The sequence below is a fragment of the Echinops telfairi genome, unplaced genomic scaffold (genome assembly GCF_000313985.2).
Source record: "Echinops telfairi isolate 266 unplaced genomic scaffold, ASM31398v2 ScPeMD7_2;HRSCAF=8, whole genome shotgun sequence".
NCBI lineage: Eukaryota > Metazoa > Chordata > Mammalia > Afrosoricida > Tenrecidae > Echinops > Echinops telfairi.
Window position 1 is genome coordinate 21,595,411 of NW_022103898.1, and position 16,077 is coordinate 21,611,487.

General features: G+C 42.7%; 1 protein-coding gene across 2 annotated transcripts in view; it reads right to left on the reverse strand.

Moving 5' to 3' along the window:
• Positions 1 to 260: 260 nt before the first annotated feature.
• WASHC4 (WASH complex subunit 4) overlaps positions 261 to 16,077 on the reverse strand; it is a 69,799-nt gene continuing 53,982 nt past the window's right edge. For both annotated transcript variants that reach the window (XM_004700336.3, XM_045289536.1), the window contains 7 exons: positions 10,422 to 10,488; positions 9,888 to 9,974; positions 7,191 to 7,338; positions 4,626 to 4,722; positions 3,943 to 4,139; positions 3,411 to 3,510; positions 261 to 1,726 (listed from right to left, as the gene is read on the reverse strand). In XM_004700336.3, the coding sequence (XP_004700393.1) occupies positions 1,659 to 1,726; positions 3,411 to 3,510; positions 3,943 to 4,139; positions 4,626 to 4,722; positions 7,191 to 7,338; positions 9,888 to 9,974; positions 10,422 to 10,488 (764 nt within the window). In that variant the 3' untranslated portion in view covers positions 261 to 1,658. The remainder of the gene's footprint in view (positions 1,727 to 3,410; positions 3,511 to 3,942; positions 4,140 to 4,625; positions 4,723 to 7,190; positions 7,339 to 9,887; positions 9,975 to 10,421; positions 10,489 to 16,077) is intronic.

Below are 16,077 nucleotides of genomic sequence, written 5' to 3' on the forward strand. Positions count from 1 at the left end.
CTGTCACTTCCTTCTCAATTGTACTACCAGGAAGTCAGCTGGAACCTTCTCTAGTAGATAAGCAATCGATCAGATGTGCAGTGGCAGCACATGCAGACGCCGGTGCTCATCTAATCGCCTTTCTGTCCCTGTTCAAGGGAATGGCTTAAGGAAGTTTGTGGGGAGAAAAAATACCAACCAACAAAAAGTGATACTCTTGCTATGAAATGGTGACTGAAAGATACAATCAAATACAAGATTAATAAAAAACATTACAACAGTGAAAATTAAGTTATTTATTATGCAGCATGCTTTAGGGCCATTTCTATAGTTAGTGTAAATTATAAAAATTAAATGCCTTCAATTCATTCTTAGATCATAATTCTGTAAATCGTGTTTACTTAATAAAAATTCCCTACATATTCTGTTTCTTCTGGCTTTCAACAATGAACTCATTTATCTTGGGGTGGGAAAGCTATCCTGCCTATTGAACCAATGACTACAGATGGGGCATTGTACACCCATCCTAAAAGCTCTGGAACTCAAAGAACTATGTTAGCATTGCTTGCAGGAACGATTCCAATCAATGCGTAGCAGGCAAATGCAATGGTAAAAATCAAGCATTTCCCAAAATGATGTCTGTAGTATATTTAGAGGGATCATTTTATTGTCTTAAAAGATTACAGGCCGTGATTAACCTCCAGCCTGCACACTCTTTACAAAAGAAAGGAAGCAACTCACCAGAAACTGAATTTACTCCAAACCTTTCTGTACTTTTTAAACCAATGAATGACTAGATCCGAATTTTATTCTCACAGTGTTGTTTTGTTTTTTAAAGCCTGCACAGGGCAATGAGATCATACTTGGTTTAAAGGAAAAGTCTGTCCAAACCATCGATAGGATTTCAACTGAAGCTTAATGGAGAAGAAACCTGAGTTTGGATGTAAAAATAAGAATTGGTTCTGTATTCTCTGAAACGGTTCAACCTTCAAACGGAAGTGAAGCTTCAAGCAGGACTATATGGCTTATCGGGATTTCTACTCATCTCCAGTCTGACATAATTCTTAAATTTAAAGCAGTTGTTGGAGGTTAAATGTTCCCCAGGCGATGTAAACTAGTAGAGAATGTCTCTTGGGAGTAACACGACGTTAACAACGAAGGGATCATCATCTGTTGGTAGTCAACAGAAGGGTGCCCACACCCCCGACCTGCCTCTCCTCCTGTGCCCACATCATCCTCACACATGCCTTTCAGGAGGAGGATACATCTACCATGAATTTCAGGCTCAATTCCTTTTTGAAAGGTATGTGTTTACTGGCTGTACATGGCATATGCAATGAATTCCCAAAGCCTGAAGGCACCGTGCCATCAGGAACCTTGGTGAGTACAAATCAGAAACAGTCATGTCAACTGTAAGGGTCTGAGGTGGCGGTTTTGGATCTGGGATTGGCCCTTTAAGAACTTCTCTTCCCAAACGGCTTCCTAGGCACTAAAAGTCCATTTTAAATCTCATTCTCAACCACTGCAGAGTAGAGCATTTGGAAGGAGAATGGACTTCACTTCAGAATGCCACTTAAAAAGCGCAGCACTGAAATACGTCCCAGGAGCTGACCCAGGAAACAAATCGCGGGAGCTTATGAACACCCATGTGACTGCACCAGTGGGCAGACGCTCTCGGGTCATTTCACCACGGGCTCAGCAGACGCGGTGCTGTCCGATAGGTCGCCGTTGCTTGTTTTCGTTTCTTCTGGAGGTCGGATGGCACATTTGAAAAAGGGAATTAGAGGACAGAGATTAAAATTTGAGAAGAAATCATATATGTTGCTAAATTTCCAAGTACGAAAATGTATCTCCCATGGATTATATGTATGTTATCATGGATTACACCGAGTTTCTTCACCATCAATCTTTAGAAACCTAGGGCAGATAGATACAGGAGCCCTGGTGGAGTAGCGGTTACATCTTGGGCTGCAGTCTGCAAGGTCAGTAGTTCAAAACCACCAGTTTCTCTGCACAAGACAGACAGGGCTTTCTACTCCTGTAAAGAGTACCGTCTCGGAAGATCCAAAGGGGCATTTCTTCCCTGACTTATAGGGTGACGAAGAGTTGGCATCAACTTCATGGCAGTGAGTTGGTAGGTGAGGACAGCTATTGCAAATGTGTGTTACTATTACTTGTTGAGGCAAACGTGGAACTGGGAGAGATTAAAACTGTCTCCAAGGGGCATTTCAGAGGGCACAGTGCCCTCCTCCGTCTTAGATCTGGGAGAACGTATCATGGAAAACGTTAAAGACGAACCACTGAGCATGAAATTGAAGCTCTAGGTGAGGGAGGAGGAATGAACAGGGGGGTTAGGGCAGTGACGCTACACTGTGGGACACCATCATGGTGGCACATGCCGTTCAAACTGCTCCAAAACCACAGGGCTATACAACACAAATGCACACTAGGCTTTAGCCAAAGAGAATCCTTGCTGCCATCACAGCGATTCCAATTCACAGTGACCGTATAGGAGCCTACAGAAACCACCCCTGTGGGTTTCCAAGACTGTCCATCTTAATGGGCTTCAGTTGATCAAAATTTAACAGTATTGTTTCATCAGCTATAGTACATGAGCCACACAACTCAAGATGGGAAGGAGGAAACAGCACGCAGTGAGTCAAGAGGGCTGATGGGACCCTCTGCTTTCTGCATAAGTTCTTCTGCAAACCTAAAGTGGCTCGCAAAGCAAGTCCACTGAAAATTTGAGAGGGAGGTGTTTACATCTTCCTGCCATCCTGCCTAGACTACAGGGGAGAGAATTCAGTTCCTTAATGACTCCAGTTTGCTGATGAGAACCAGTTGTGATGGCTACAACACACCTTGATCCTCCAGAGCCCGGGGAGAGCAAGAGACTTCACTCCAACGCTAAGGAGCACCTGATCACAGGCCAGCAACATCCAGTCGGCAGAAGCTCTGCCTTCAGCAACATGCAGGGGTCCTCCCCAATGGCTTCCTTCTGCTCCCGGTGTGGCGAGGGGCCCACGAAATCCTCAATGCCAGCTAACATCGCAAGCCTCACCAAAGAGCAGCAGTTCCAGCCAACAGTCAGTGAGCAGGTTACACGCTGACCAGGGTGGCTCGTGAAGGATGGTGAAAATACCCAAATGGCTCTGGACAGCAGAAAGGTTCCCGCCCCGGTTACTCTGACCCAGGCTGAAACACTAAGTGAAACCCTAAGTTTGCTCCATTTGACTTAAGAACAGATGAAACGGAGGTGGGGCCTGGAGGGTTACTGCAGGGTGAAATGCACAGAGGCTTTTCCTTGGTGAAGGAAGGCCTATTTCTAGCTGGCTCCACCTGCCAAAAGGCCGAGGAAGCCAGGAGTCTGCAGAGGTCCAAAGGGGGCCCCACACCTGCGTCTGTTACAGAAAGGTTTCCTTCTTACTGACCTTCCTTCTCTTTCTTCTCCTGGCTCTCCTCAGCTGCCGTTTTGTCTGCTCGGAAGAAGATCCTTGCACTGCTCAGTGAGAAATAGAGCAGTTCAAATTCCTAAGTAAACACAAAAGTAAATAAAGCTGAAAATAATTGCCACAGCAACTTCTAAACAGTATTACCTTTTTAACTTAGCGGAAATCACAAATATGGAAACTGCCCTACGTAACTCATCTGCTTTTCAGTTTGGAGTCTAAATGCCATGCACTCTAAAAAGGGAATTCCTTCTACCGTTACTCACCGCACTGAGTAAAATCGGCTTTCTGCCTGACTTGGTGGGCTAGTGGGTATGCACGGACTGCAGCCCACAAGACCAGCAGCTGGAACCCACCAGCCACGCCGTGGGAAAAAGGGGAGACGTCTACTCCCTTAAAGAATTACAGTCCGGCAGTTCTACTCTGCCCTATAGGGTGGATAAGAGCAGAACTGACTCAGTGACAGTGAGTTTGGGCTGTGATTTTTGCTTCTCTTTATGTTTCTCAGGCCTACCTGCAGGTAGACATCCAGTCGCTTCTGAGTGAGATTCATGGTTTGCAGCAGCTTTTCATCCTGACCCACCGACTGCACGCTCTGTTGCTTAGCAACCGCTCTGATCTCCTTCAGGTACTTCTCCCTGACTGACTGGAACCAGTGAAGTGAGTCAAACTCCTGGTACTGATCCAACAGCTTCAGAATGTAGGCCACACCTGTGGACACAAACAAAACCACGATGGCGTAACCATGCGTGTGGACGCTGCATCCCTCACAACACACGGAAATGACATCTCAAAGCACAAGCAACTTGATTTAATTCTTTAAAAAAGACAAACGCAGATGCAAAAACATAGAGCATTGAAGAGCACACGCTAGAATTACAGAAAAGCCTGGCCTCCAAGGGGGGAAATGGGCCATGAACTTCCTCTCAGTATGTGACTGGAAGGGTGAGGGAGAAGACAGCGACTGAGAAGCAGTAGGGTTCTCAAAACTGCACCCATGACTAACTAGATGAGGTCGCCAGCGACAACCAGGGCGCACTGCGGATGGCCGTCAGTCAGAAAGTCAGTCAGACGGCTGACGACAAGCAGCAGTAACAGTGCTGTGGAGAACAGGCTGACCTAAGCCAAGGCAAGCGTCTCAGAGTCCGTTACGCAGAGAGCATCTAGTACGTGGGAAAGCAACTCCAGCACACGTACCCATGGCAAAGCCGTCATCGGTAAAAGCAGCTCCAGCTTTGTTCTTTTTACTCAATTTTTCCTTGCAGCTAATGGAATGTTCCACAAAGTTGAGGGCCTAAAATGACATAAGACTACATTAGAGTACTGACGGTGCTAAGGAACTCTTTCGACTGTAGACATTTCAGAAATGACAAATCGACTCCAGGCCCCTGTCCTTCTGGTGGGAAGCATTTGCCTCTTCTAACAATGGCTTCTTGGTAAAGAAGCAGGTCTGGACAAGTGTCTTGATGGTTCTTCCCCCCATGGCCCCTCACTTGGACACCAAGTAATGCTCACACAGGGTCCAGCATTCGGCTGATTGACAAAAGTCTCTGCGTCCTAGAGAGGAGCACGCTGCAGCCGGGAGAGTGAGGAGCTCGCCCAGGCGCAGACCCTGAGTGTGGGGGGAGCCGCACAGGAGGTGGCTTGACCCCACAGCACAAATGCTCTTACGCATGGCAGTCTTACTTCTGCCGGGGGCTCATGCTAAAGCACTGTTTCTTTTCAGACTCCTGGTTTAAAAGTGTCAGTAGTCATTTGGAAGAAGACTGAATTCCCAGTCCAAAATATAAGCCCCTTTATAATAATCCTTACACCAACACTTTGGCACAAACATGTTTATAAAATGTACCGATGCTGTCTGGTGGAGTTGATCCCTTCACAGCTGAACAGCCAACCTTTGTGAACCTCGGCCTCCTCGTTTGAAGATGCAGATCCTCCACGGGGGCCTCAAAAACTGTGGGGAAACATCCCCTTAAGGTTCAATTCCATTCTTCCACAAATGCTTTCAAGCCCCTCGTAAAAGTATGGCTTTACTGTTGTTGTTCGGAGCCGGCCAGTGGATTCTGACTTGTGGTGTCCCCATGGGACAGAGCGGTGGGGTCTGGTGACTGTAATCTTTATGGAAGCAGATCCACAAGTCTTAGGCTGCTTTACAGCTGCTGGGCGGGTTCAAACAGACAGCCTTCCCACTGGCACTTGAACGCTGACCTATGTGTACCACCAGGGTTCTGAATATTACCTGGAGAACTCCCTTCAGATCTCAGCGCATTGCCTGGCTCGGGCTGTGGTGCTTTCACGCACATCCCCTTCCCCTCCAGCGGAAAAGGCCCATGTGGTAGTAGAGTGGCCAGATGGCAAAGCCCAACATTGTTACATGAAAAAATGGTGCTTCTCTGGGGACTATCCCTTATCTCAACATGTCACAGGAGCTCTAGTGGCATATACCGTTACACTCTGGGCGACTAGCTATAAGGTCAGCAGTTCAAAAACACCAGCCACTCCTTGGGAGAAAGACGGGGCTTTCTCCTCCCACAGACTGACAGTCTCTTAAACTCACAGCATCAGCTCTACCCTGCCCCATGGGGTTCAATATGAGTCGGCATCAACTCCATGGCAGAGACTTTTTTTTAATTAAGCACTTAGATACAACGAATTATGATCTCAAGGAATGTGGGCTAGAATTTTTACTTACTAGCTTTTCAGAGCAAGACTTACCAGAATGAAGCAAGAAAAACTTAGATGTTATTACTACTGGACAAAGAGAAGTTATCCTCAAACAAAATGTTTCTATATATGTGACAGATATGAGATACAATTACTGGTTTTTACCAGTCTGGAACAAGAGACGAAAGAAAACCAAAGGCCCAGAGAAGAAAGTATTCTACAGGACTGACCGATCACATGAACCACGTCATCCTGAGAGATCAGGAACCAGATGGTAGCCTGCTGTCACTGCCCATCCCTCTAACCACATCCGACCAGGAACACAACAGATGGTCCCAGATGGAATGAGAAAACAATGCTGAACCAAACTCAAATTGTTTAAAAATGTCAGCCTTATTGGACTGGCAGAGACTAGCAGAACCCCCAAAAGTACTGCTCTAAAATATCCTTTAAACTTGGAACTGAAAGCATCCCTGAAGGTCACCTTTCAGCTAAGTAACAGATTGGATAATAAAGTCAAGAGTATCACCAGTGAGTACTGAGTGCTTTCAAAATGCCATCTATATGAGCCCAACGGTCAACAAGTATCCTAACGCAAAGACACATTGCGAAACATGTGGCCAATGTCCCTGAACACCATGCATAGAAATTGTTAAATGGGAACCTAATTTTCTAAGTTATATAAATATTCACCCAAAATACAATAAAATAGTATTTTTTTAATAAAAAAAAAGGGAGATATGCTGGATACAATTTCATTCTGTAACAGTCTACATTAAGCAGCTAAAAGAGATGGTATGACTGCCCAAACATTAGATAGTCAGCATGTGAGAAGCACTCAAGTAGTTTAATCACACTAGGATTTCTAGCAGCGCTGAAACAAAGGCAAATCTGTCTTACTTATAAATAATCCTCACTCTGCAAAGCTAGTAAGTAAAAATTCTAGTCCACATTCATTGAGGTCTGAATTGTTTTGTCTAGAATCTTATGCTCAGTGATATTATCTCTGCAACTCATGTAGCAACAAAAAGCTTTATCTATTAAATGTCACCTTTTTAATTCTTAAAGGGTTTTTTAATAGGTACTGAAAATACTCACCAGAGGGGGAACAATGATATAGAAATTTTTGAGATGTATATTCTTTGGCCTTCGAAATTCCGGAGCAAAAACATCCACAAGCATTTTGAAATACTCGGTGCCTTCAGCAGAGTTCCTTGTGTGATCGCTGAGGACTGCATCCAAATGCCTGAAAAATGAAAGCAGCACTCCTTGGGCCCGCCCACAAACGAGCCATGGCTTTTTCTGTCCAGCTCTTATCAGGCTAAGTGAGCATGCTCAAAAGTAGGAAACGGGACACGGCATTTCTAGGTGAATGTCCCAACAATCTCATTTTCTCCTGGGCAGAAATTGAACAACATTGTCTCAAGGACTTTGTCCCTAAGAAAGAGTAAGTAGGGCATCTTGCCACTTAAAACAATAGGTATTTCTTCCGCTCAATAATAGTAACTGTATGCATTTTCAAAAGTCCTGTCGAGTTCCACTTCATTGTAAATAAGTTCTTCTTCATTCCTTTGAAGTAAATCTCTTCACGTAATGCTTCTCTATAGCTTGTTAAACCTACTGAAATCCTGCAGACACATCAGCTGCTTACTCACGCACACAAATCCCTCCTGTACAAGTCCCTTCACTTCCGTCGGTCACTCCTTCACCGCTGCAAGGTGGAACTCTCTCCTGTCCTGCCTAAAGTGACCCAAGGATCCTACCAGCCACTCCCTCCTAAAATCAGGCACCTACTTCCCCTTCCATCACTGCCCCACATTTATCAAGGGCGCGGAAGCCAGCTCCAGATCTCCAACCCCTTGGAGCATCTTGTTAATCCATTTGTATAAGCTACTCATTATCATAACCCCACAACTCCTTGACAACCACTACTCTCTTGGAAAAATCTGGGCCCTCCCATTAACCAGAGACAACTATACATTCACACTGAAAAACTCACTTCCATCAAGTTGTTTATAACATATAGCGATCCTATAGGACACAGTAGGACTGCCTCTGTGGGCTTCCCTAACTTTCAATCTTTATGGGAGTAGAAAATCCTCATCTTTCTCCCTTAGAAGGGCCAGTGGTTTCAAACTGCTGATTTTAGCTAGCAGCCCTCCTCGTAAACCACACCACCACCAGGGCTCCCCAATGATAGCACCGCAGATCTCACACACCCCGGTCCCCGACCCCACCTGGACCTTTCTCCTTTAAGTTTCTCTTTGTCGTTGCCACTTGGATCACATTTTGTAACATTTTTTTCTACATCCCCAATGCCATGAGTTAACATATAATTTTAGAACACCATAGCACAACCAAGGATTTAAAAAATAGTATTATCGAATATGTGATTCACATTCAGAGCTCTCCAACTCAGGGAATTTTATGTCCTTTGTAGCAGCCCCCCCATCTTGGATGTGATTAAGGTTCACCTATTGCATTTGGTTGCCAGGGTGTCTTTAATGTCCTTTAATCTAAAATATCTCCTTTTGTTTGACATTTCACATTTTTTAAGTCTAGGCTAGATGTCCTGTAGAATGCTCCATATTCTGATTTCTCAGGTTGTTTCTTCAACATGATCTGGCTCATACTGGTGATGCCAAAGATGATCATATGGTTAAGATAGTACACGCTCATCTCACCACTCCAAGGACCCTTCTCGCCTTGGTGACTGACAGCCAGGTGTGAGAGGACTGTCTGAGACGGAATGAATACTCGGGTTCTCAACTTTCCCGTTTTAGAATTCATGGATGATTCTTGCCGCTTTCAGGTGGTTCTTCTTCTACATTGTCTCACGCGCTTGTAGTTAGCTGGCATCTTGCACAAAAAGGAGCTTTCTCTTCCACCTCTCTTCTCTCAGCCTTTCTTTTATCACTATAATTGAGAGTTTGTTTTTTCCAAAACCACTTTATTAGGAACTAATCCAAACATAATACCATTCCATACTTCAAGGGTTTCTCTTTATTTAATTAAATATATTACCATCTATTTCTACCATTATTCTTACAGTATTCAAATTATCCCCAATCTGTCTAGGGGTACCCCTTCATGACTGACTCAATAAACTGTTAAAACTACCAGTAACAAAACTTTTAATATCCAAACAAGTTCTTAATGATTCTGCATATTTCCTCCTGATTCTAATCTGTTGATATGCTATTAACTACTATATTTCATGCAAATGAACCTGAAAAGACAGTCCCTCAGGACCACTAGTCATATTTCGAGCGGTCGATAGCCACACGTGTTGGGAAGTGCTACTCTGAAAGAAAGGAAAGCCTGTGTTCGAGCAAATGCTCCTGAGTAGAACTATGAGAGAGCATCTAAAAGCTCATGGGAAAATTCTATTAGTTTTTAATTTCATTTTTCCAGAACTTTGTGATGTTCCCTTGCATGATGTGAGCTACATATTTAATTTTCAATTGTATAGGGGTCACATTTTTTTAAAATGTTGAAATTAATTTTCTTAATGAGCTTTCTTTAATATTAAAGCTTCAAAATTATTATTGGGCATGTCTCAATTTGGACTAGTCACATTTCAGGGCTTGATGATGTTGCTTAATGGCTACCACATTACACAGCATATCCCAGAAGACACCTTTTTAATACTTTTTTTAGAAAGATTTAAAAATACCACTCTTACGTAAATGGTTTTGGACATTTATCCTCTAGTTTTATCTTTAAAGTTCTATATAAATTTTAGCAGACATTTAAAAAATCTGCTAAATTACATTACTTCAAAATTAAGAGTACCTTGCTGCTTTTAGTGTTTCTTCTGCAAGACCTTCTTCTTTTACCAGTTCTTCAAAATTGACAATATCTTCAAGATCTGGCACAAATCTGCATGATAATTTGAGAAGGGATTTAGTAAAGTATATGCATGTGATAGACATAAGCGCACGACTCTACATTTGCCAACAATATATTTGGAAGAAACTTAGTATTTCAATTATATTACTAATATTTCACATCAGTTCCAAAGTTGAATTTTAGACAAATTTCAATCTAACTCAGATAATCTCTAGAGTCATTGACAAATGGTATTCACGACATAAATTAACTATAACTTCAAAGTAAATAAAGATTTTTAAAGATAAGGCCTGCTAAAGTCTTAAAGTTTATGGAGAAACAAAGGAACTAGGAAAATTAATGGTTTTCTGTCCCTAAACCATATCAACAAGAACAAATATACCTTTCCCACAATTATTAACTTACAATCTCATAATGTTAAACAGCACAAGTAAAGAAATGGCATAAATAAGGCAAAAATGATGTTTTCATCCATACCTAATGGCATTGCTGCTACAATGAAGACCACCAGATCTTATCATTCGTATATAGCCCATAGCATTACCTTAAAAACCACACAAAAAAATAACATTTTATAAAAATATCTCTAAACTCTAATAATCAGGAATATAGTTATATAGAGCAGTCAATTACAATGTGTCCACTCTCAAGTACCAGAAAATTCTCTATACTTTACTTCGGATCTTGTTCCACCCTTAAATACATCTATATTAAGTATTTTCAAATTTAGCTTTCATTTGATAAAAAGTCTTTAAATGATGACTAAATACAAAACATCAAGTTTTAACATTTCCGTATCAATAATTTCATCACCGTCACACTAGAAACCCATGGCTGCAGCTGGCAATGGCATCACGCACTCTTTGTTAGATGCTCCCAAGTTCCTGTGTCTAGTCTGGGCCTCTCTGCATTCAGGCTTCTTGACCCAGTGTCTCGGGAGTTCTCATACGTTCAAATCAAGCTCAAGCTCTGCATCAATGGTATTTCCCAGCTCAGGAAATGGCAAAGCGATCCTGCCAGGGGCTCGGGCCGAGTCCCTTGGAGTCACCCACTTCCTTCCTCTCTCTCCACAGCCAAGGTGTAGGCAGCTTATGTTGGTTCTGTCTTCAACGAACGGGCAAAGTCCAACCACCTCTCAGTGCCTGCCTTCACAGCTCCCCCTGCTCCAGACCAGCAGCAGCTCTTCCCAGACCTCTCCACAGGGCCTCCGGAGTGTCCTGCGTTTGTCCGAGTATGCCCCCAAATATGCCCTGCCCACCAACGAGGGATACTTGTCTAACTATGCCCGAGCAAACCACTCCTTTTCTGAACACTCTACAACAGCTTTCCGTGTCAGAAGAACACACACATTGCTTCCGTCCTGAGCTCGGCCCTGCGATCTTGCCCCTCACTGCTGCTCTGCTGTCATGTCCTCCCTCCACGTCAGCCCCCGACTGCTCCTCGGGAAAGCCACCCGGCTACAGGGCTTTCATCTCTGGATGGCATGCTCTTTCCCTGGATAGGTGTACGGCTTATTTCTTGACCTTATCTAGATTCCTGCACGTTCTCTAAGCATCACGAAGACAGCACACTCCTCAGCCCCGGTGCATCTGGTTCCCAAACCAAACCCATCAAGTCCATTCCGATTCAGAGCGACATGATAAGACAGGGTGGAACTGCTCCTGTAGGCTACTACGACTAAATCTTTACAGAAGTGGAAAGCCTCATCTTTCTGCTGCAGAGCAGCTGGTGGGTTCAAACTTTGACCTTGAGGAGAGCAGCCCAATGCATAACCCACTATGCATCATGTCACCTGTACATCTTCTTATCCCTGCCAATAGTTCTTCAGAGCACTCATCTGAGTGTAAGCATTCAGAGACAAAAGGTAAGAAATGGCTCACATTTCACAAGCTTTCCCCTCACATATGCTGTACAGGCATTGTCTGATCTGTGTTGTCATGAACTCACCAGGAAGCTGCATTGCCATCTATTGGAAAGCCTAGCCCAATTTGAGAGATGATGTTGAAATGTATTTTAAAGTGCAGTTTAGAAAAATAAGTTGTTTTCCTCCAAGCTGTCAGCTCAATCTCTGGGTTGATCAGTGTGTCAGAGAGAGGAAAGTAGAGTGTAATGCTTAAGAGCAGAAGCTGGGGCAAACCAAGAAGGAAGCATAACAGATCAAAGCAAAGCCACAACCCCCTGAGGAGCCCAAAATAGACTCCAGGCTAGGAGGTGCAGTTCCTGGAACCCTCCAGGACCTGTGAGGTCATAAAGGTCATCGGACAGACCTGGAATTATATATGCTTTTTTGGTTTTAGGGTTTTTTGTTTCGTTTTTCTGCTAGTTTTCTGGGTGTTTTTTTTTTTATTCAATCTTTTGTTTTCTTTTTGCTTTGTCTCTGTTTTTCTTGTTCTGCTTACCTGTATAAGACAAGCATGGGAAGTAAGCCTGAGGAGAAAGCAGCAGGACCGACAGTTCCAGAAGGACTTGGGGAGAGGAGGAGGCAGGGGAAAGGAGGGGGGAGCAAACAATGCCACAGACAGGGGAACAACTAGGGAATTAAAAACTGGAGGACGTGGAATTACTAAGAGGCATGATGGTGGGGCAAGAGGAAGATAAAAGGAAAGATCTAGGAAGCAAAGTTATGGATAGAGGTATAAACATAGGTGTGCACATATATAAAGATATTAATTCATAAAAATACAGCTATTGGCCTATTTACATATATTTATTTATTTAGAGCTGAATAATGTCTCAGTTTACTTAATACTCCATATTGTATTGTTTTTCCTTTTTAATTTTTTATTATTTTAAAAATCATTTTATTGGGGGTTCTTACAGCTCTTATCACATCCATACATACATCCATTATGTCACGAACATTTTATACATATATTTATATTGCAATACACTGAGGAAGTGGATGGATTTGGGGTCTCTGCTCAAGCCCTCCCTCAATGCAAGAACATTTTGTTCTAACAACCTGGCATTCTGTGATGTCACCCTCCCAACACAATCAATGAAGACAAAATCACATAAGCAAATGTGAAGAAATCTGATGGTGCCTTGCTATCAAAAGATAGCCCAGAGTCTTAAAGGCTTGAAGATAAGCAAGCGGCCATCTAGCAGATAAGCAACAAGCACACATGGAAGAAGCACACGAGCCTATGTGATCATGAGGTGTTGACGGGATCAGGTAACAGGCATCAGAAGACCCAAAACAACAACAAAAAAACATCTTGTGAAGAACGAGGGAGCTTGGAGCAGAGACCCAAAACCCATCTGTAGACAATAAGCCATCCCCTCACAGAAGGGTCACAAGGAAGGGATGAGTTAACCAGGGCTCAGAATAGCACTGATGAAACAAACAATATTCCTCTGGTTCTTTGAGGCTTCCTCACCCACCACCATCATGGCTCTAGTCCTGCCTTTCAGTCCTGGCTAGACTGGAGCATGTGCACTGGTACAGATAAGAACTCACAACACACAGAATCAAGGTCAGGATAAACCCCTCATACACAGAAATGGTAGTAGAGATACATGGAGGATAGGGGGAAAGTGGGGGATGGGGTAGGAGGGGAAGAAGGGGGAACCAATCACAATGATCGTTGCTTAACCTGCCCTCCACCCCACACCCCCAGCAGATGAACAACAGAAACGTGAGTGAAGGGAGACAGAGGTTGGTGTAAGAAATGAAAATAATAATTTATAATTTATCAAAGGGTCACAAAGGTGGGAAGGGAAAAAAAGGAGCTGAAACCAAGGGCTGAAATAGAAAGTACATGTTTAGAAAATGATGATGGCAACATATGTAAAAATACCTTTGTACAATTGATACATGGCTTGTTATAAGAGCTGTAAGAGCCCCCAATACAATGATCTTAAACAAACAAACAAAAAAAAGCAAAAGCTCTGAAACAAGACTTCCTGGGCTCAAATCTGGACCCTGTCCTTTGTGAGCTCTAAGATCTATGAGCTACACTGTGAGTGTTCTCACCTGTCATATATCTCACCAGCACATAAAAACACATCCTCAATGAAATTGAAAGGATAATTACACAGTACTACCAATGAATTCAACAACTTGGAAGACATGGGCAAATTCTTGGAAAAACAATCCCTCCCTACACTGTCCCCAAAGGATGTCAAGAATCTCAACAGACCCATAGCAATAGAAGAAATAGACAAGGTTATCAAGGGATTACCAACAAAAAAATCCCTTGGACCAGATGGCTTCTGGAGAATTCCACCAAGCATTTAGGAAAGAACTAACACCAATCCTACACACTCTTCCAGAACATAGAAAAATACAGCAAACTCCCGAACTTCTTCTATGAAGCTAGTATAACTCTGATACCAAAACCGGGCAAGGAGCCCACAAGAATTGAGAACTACAGACCAATATCCCTAATGAACAGCGATGTAAAAATCCTTAACAAAATATGGGCCAATAGAATACCAAAGTATATAAACAAATAATTCACCATGACCAAGTGGGATTCATACCAGGGATGCAGGGATGGTTCAACGTACAAAAGACCATTAGTATCATTTGCCACATTGACATGAAAAACTATAAGAACCACATGATAATACTGATAGATGCAGGAAAAGCATTCGACAACATCCAACACCAATTCCTGTTTAAGACACTTGAGAAGATAGGAATGGAAGGAAAATTCCTCAAGACAATACAAGCTATATATGAAAAACCAACAGTCAACGTAGTAGTCAATGGAGAAAAGACTAAAACAATCCCACTGAAAAAGGGGACCAGACAAGGCTGGCCCTTTTCCTCACTCTTATTTAATATCGTCCTGGAGGTTTTAGCTAACAGCATAAGGCAAAGAAAAGACATCATTGGTATTCGTCGGGAAGGAAGAGGTGAAACTATAGTTATTTGCAGATGATACGATTTTATATGTGGAAAATCCCAAAAGCTCCACACGGGGAGTACTGGAAGCAATAGAGGAGTTTGGCAGAGTGGCAGGATACAAGATCAATAAACAGAAGTCCATCAGACTGCTATACACATCGGATAAGACCACAGAAGAGGAGATCAAAAAGGTGGTACCCTTCACAATAGCCAAACACAAATTGAAATATCTAGGGATATGCCTGACTAAAAGAACAAAAGATCCATATGGGGAAAACTACAGAACACTATTACAAGAAACCAAGAGCAAGCTCAACAAATGGAAGAATATCCCATGCTCGTGGATTGGAAGACTCAATATATGTAAAGATGTCAGTTCTGCCCAAGGCACTATATAAATTTAATGCAATCCCAATACAATTACCCTCATCTTTCTTCAAAGAAATGGAAAAACTGATTACCAACTTCATATGGAGAGGGAAGAAGCAGAGAACTCCTCAAGAAGAAGGACACAGTGGGAGGGCTTGCTTTACCTGACTTTAGCACATACTATACAACCACAGATGTCAAAACCTCATGGTATTAGTACAATGACAGATACTCAGACCAATGGAAAAGAACTGAAAACCCAGAAATAAAATCATCAGCATACAGACAACTGATCTGTGATAAGGGCCCCAAAAATATCAAATGGGAAGCAGATGCACTCTTTAATAAGTGGTGCTGGAAAAAAAAAAAAAGGATATTTACCTGCAGAAAAATGAAGCAATACCCTTATTTCACTCTATACACAAGAATAAACTCAAGGTGGATCACAGACCTTGAAGTTAAACCCCAAACTATTAGGGCCATCAATGAGGGAATTGGGACCAACTTGAGAACTTTGGCATAGGGAATACATAGGCGATCAGAAATAGGGAAGGACACAAACATAGAGAAGGCACAAATTGACAAATGGGATATACTGAAGATAAAACACCTGTGTACATTGAAAGAATTCACCAAGAGAGTAATAAGAAGAGTCCAGGGACTGGGAAAACATCTTTAGCAATGACACATCAGACAAAGGCCTTATCACTAAAAAATGCTAGCTTCCAAAAAGGAAAAAACGAATTGCTCACTGAGGAGGTGGGCAAAGGACCTGAACAGAAGTTTCACGGGCAGAAATCCAAATGGCCAACAAACATGAGAAAATGTTCGTGATCTTTAGCCATAAGAGAAATGCAAATTAAAACGAGGTACTACCTAACACCCTCAAAGATAGCCCAATTCAAAAAA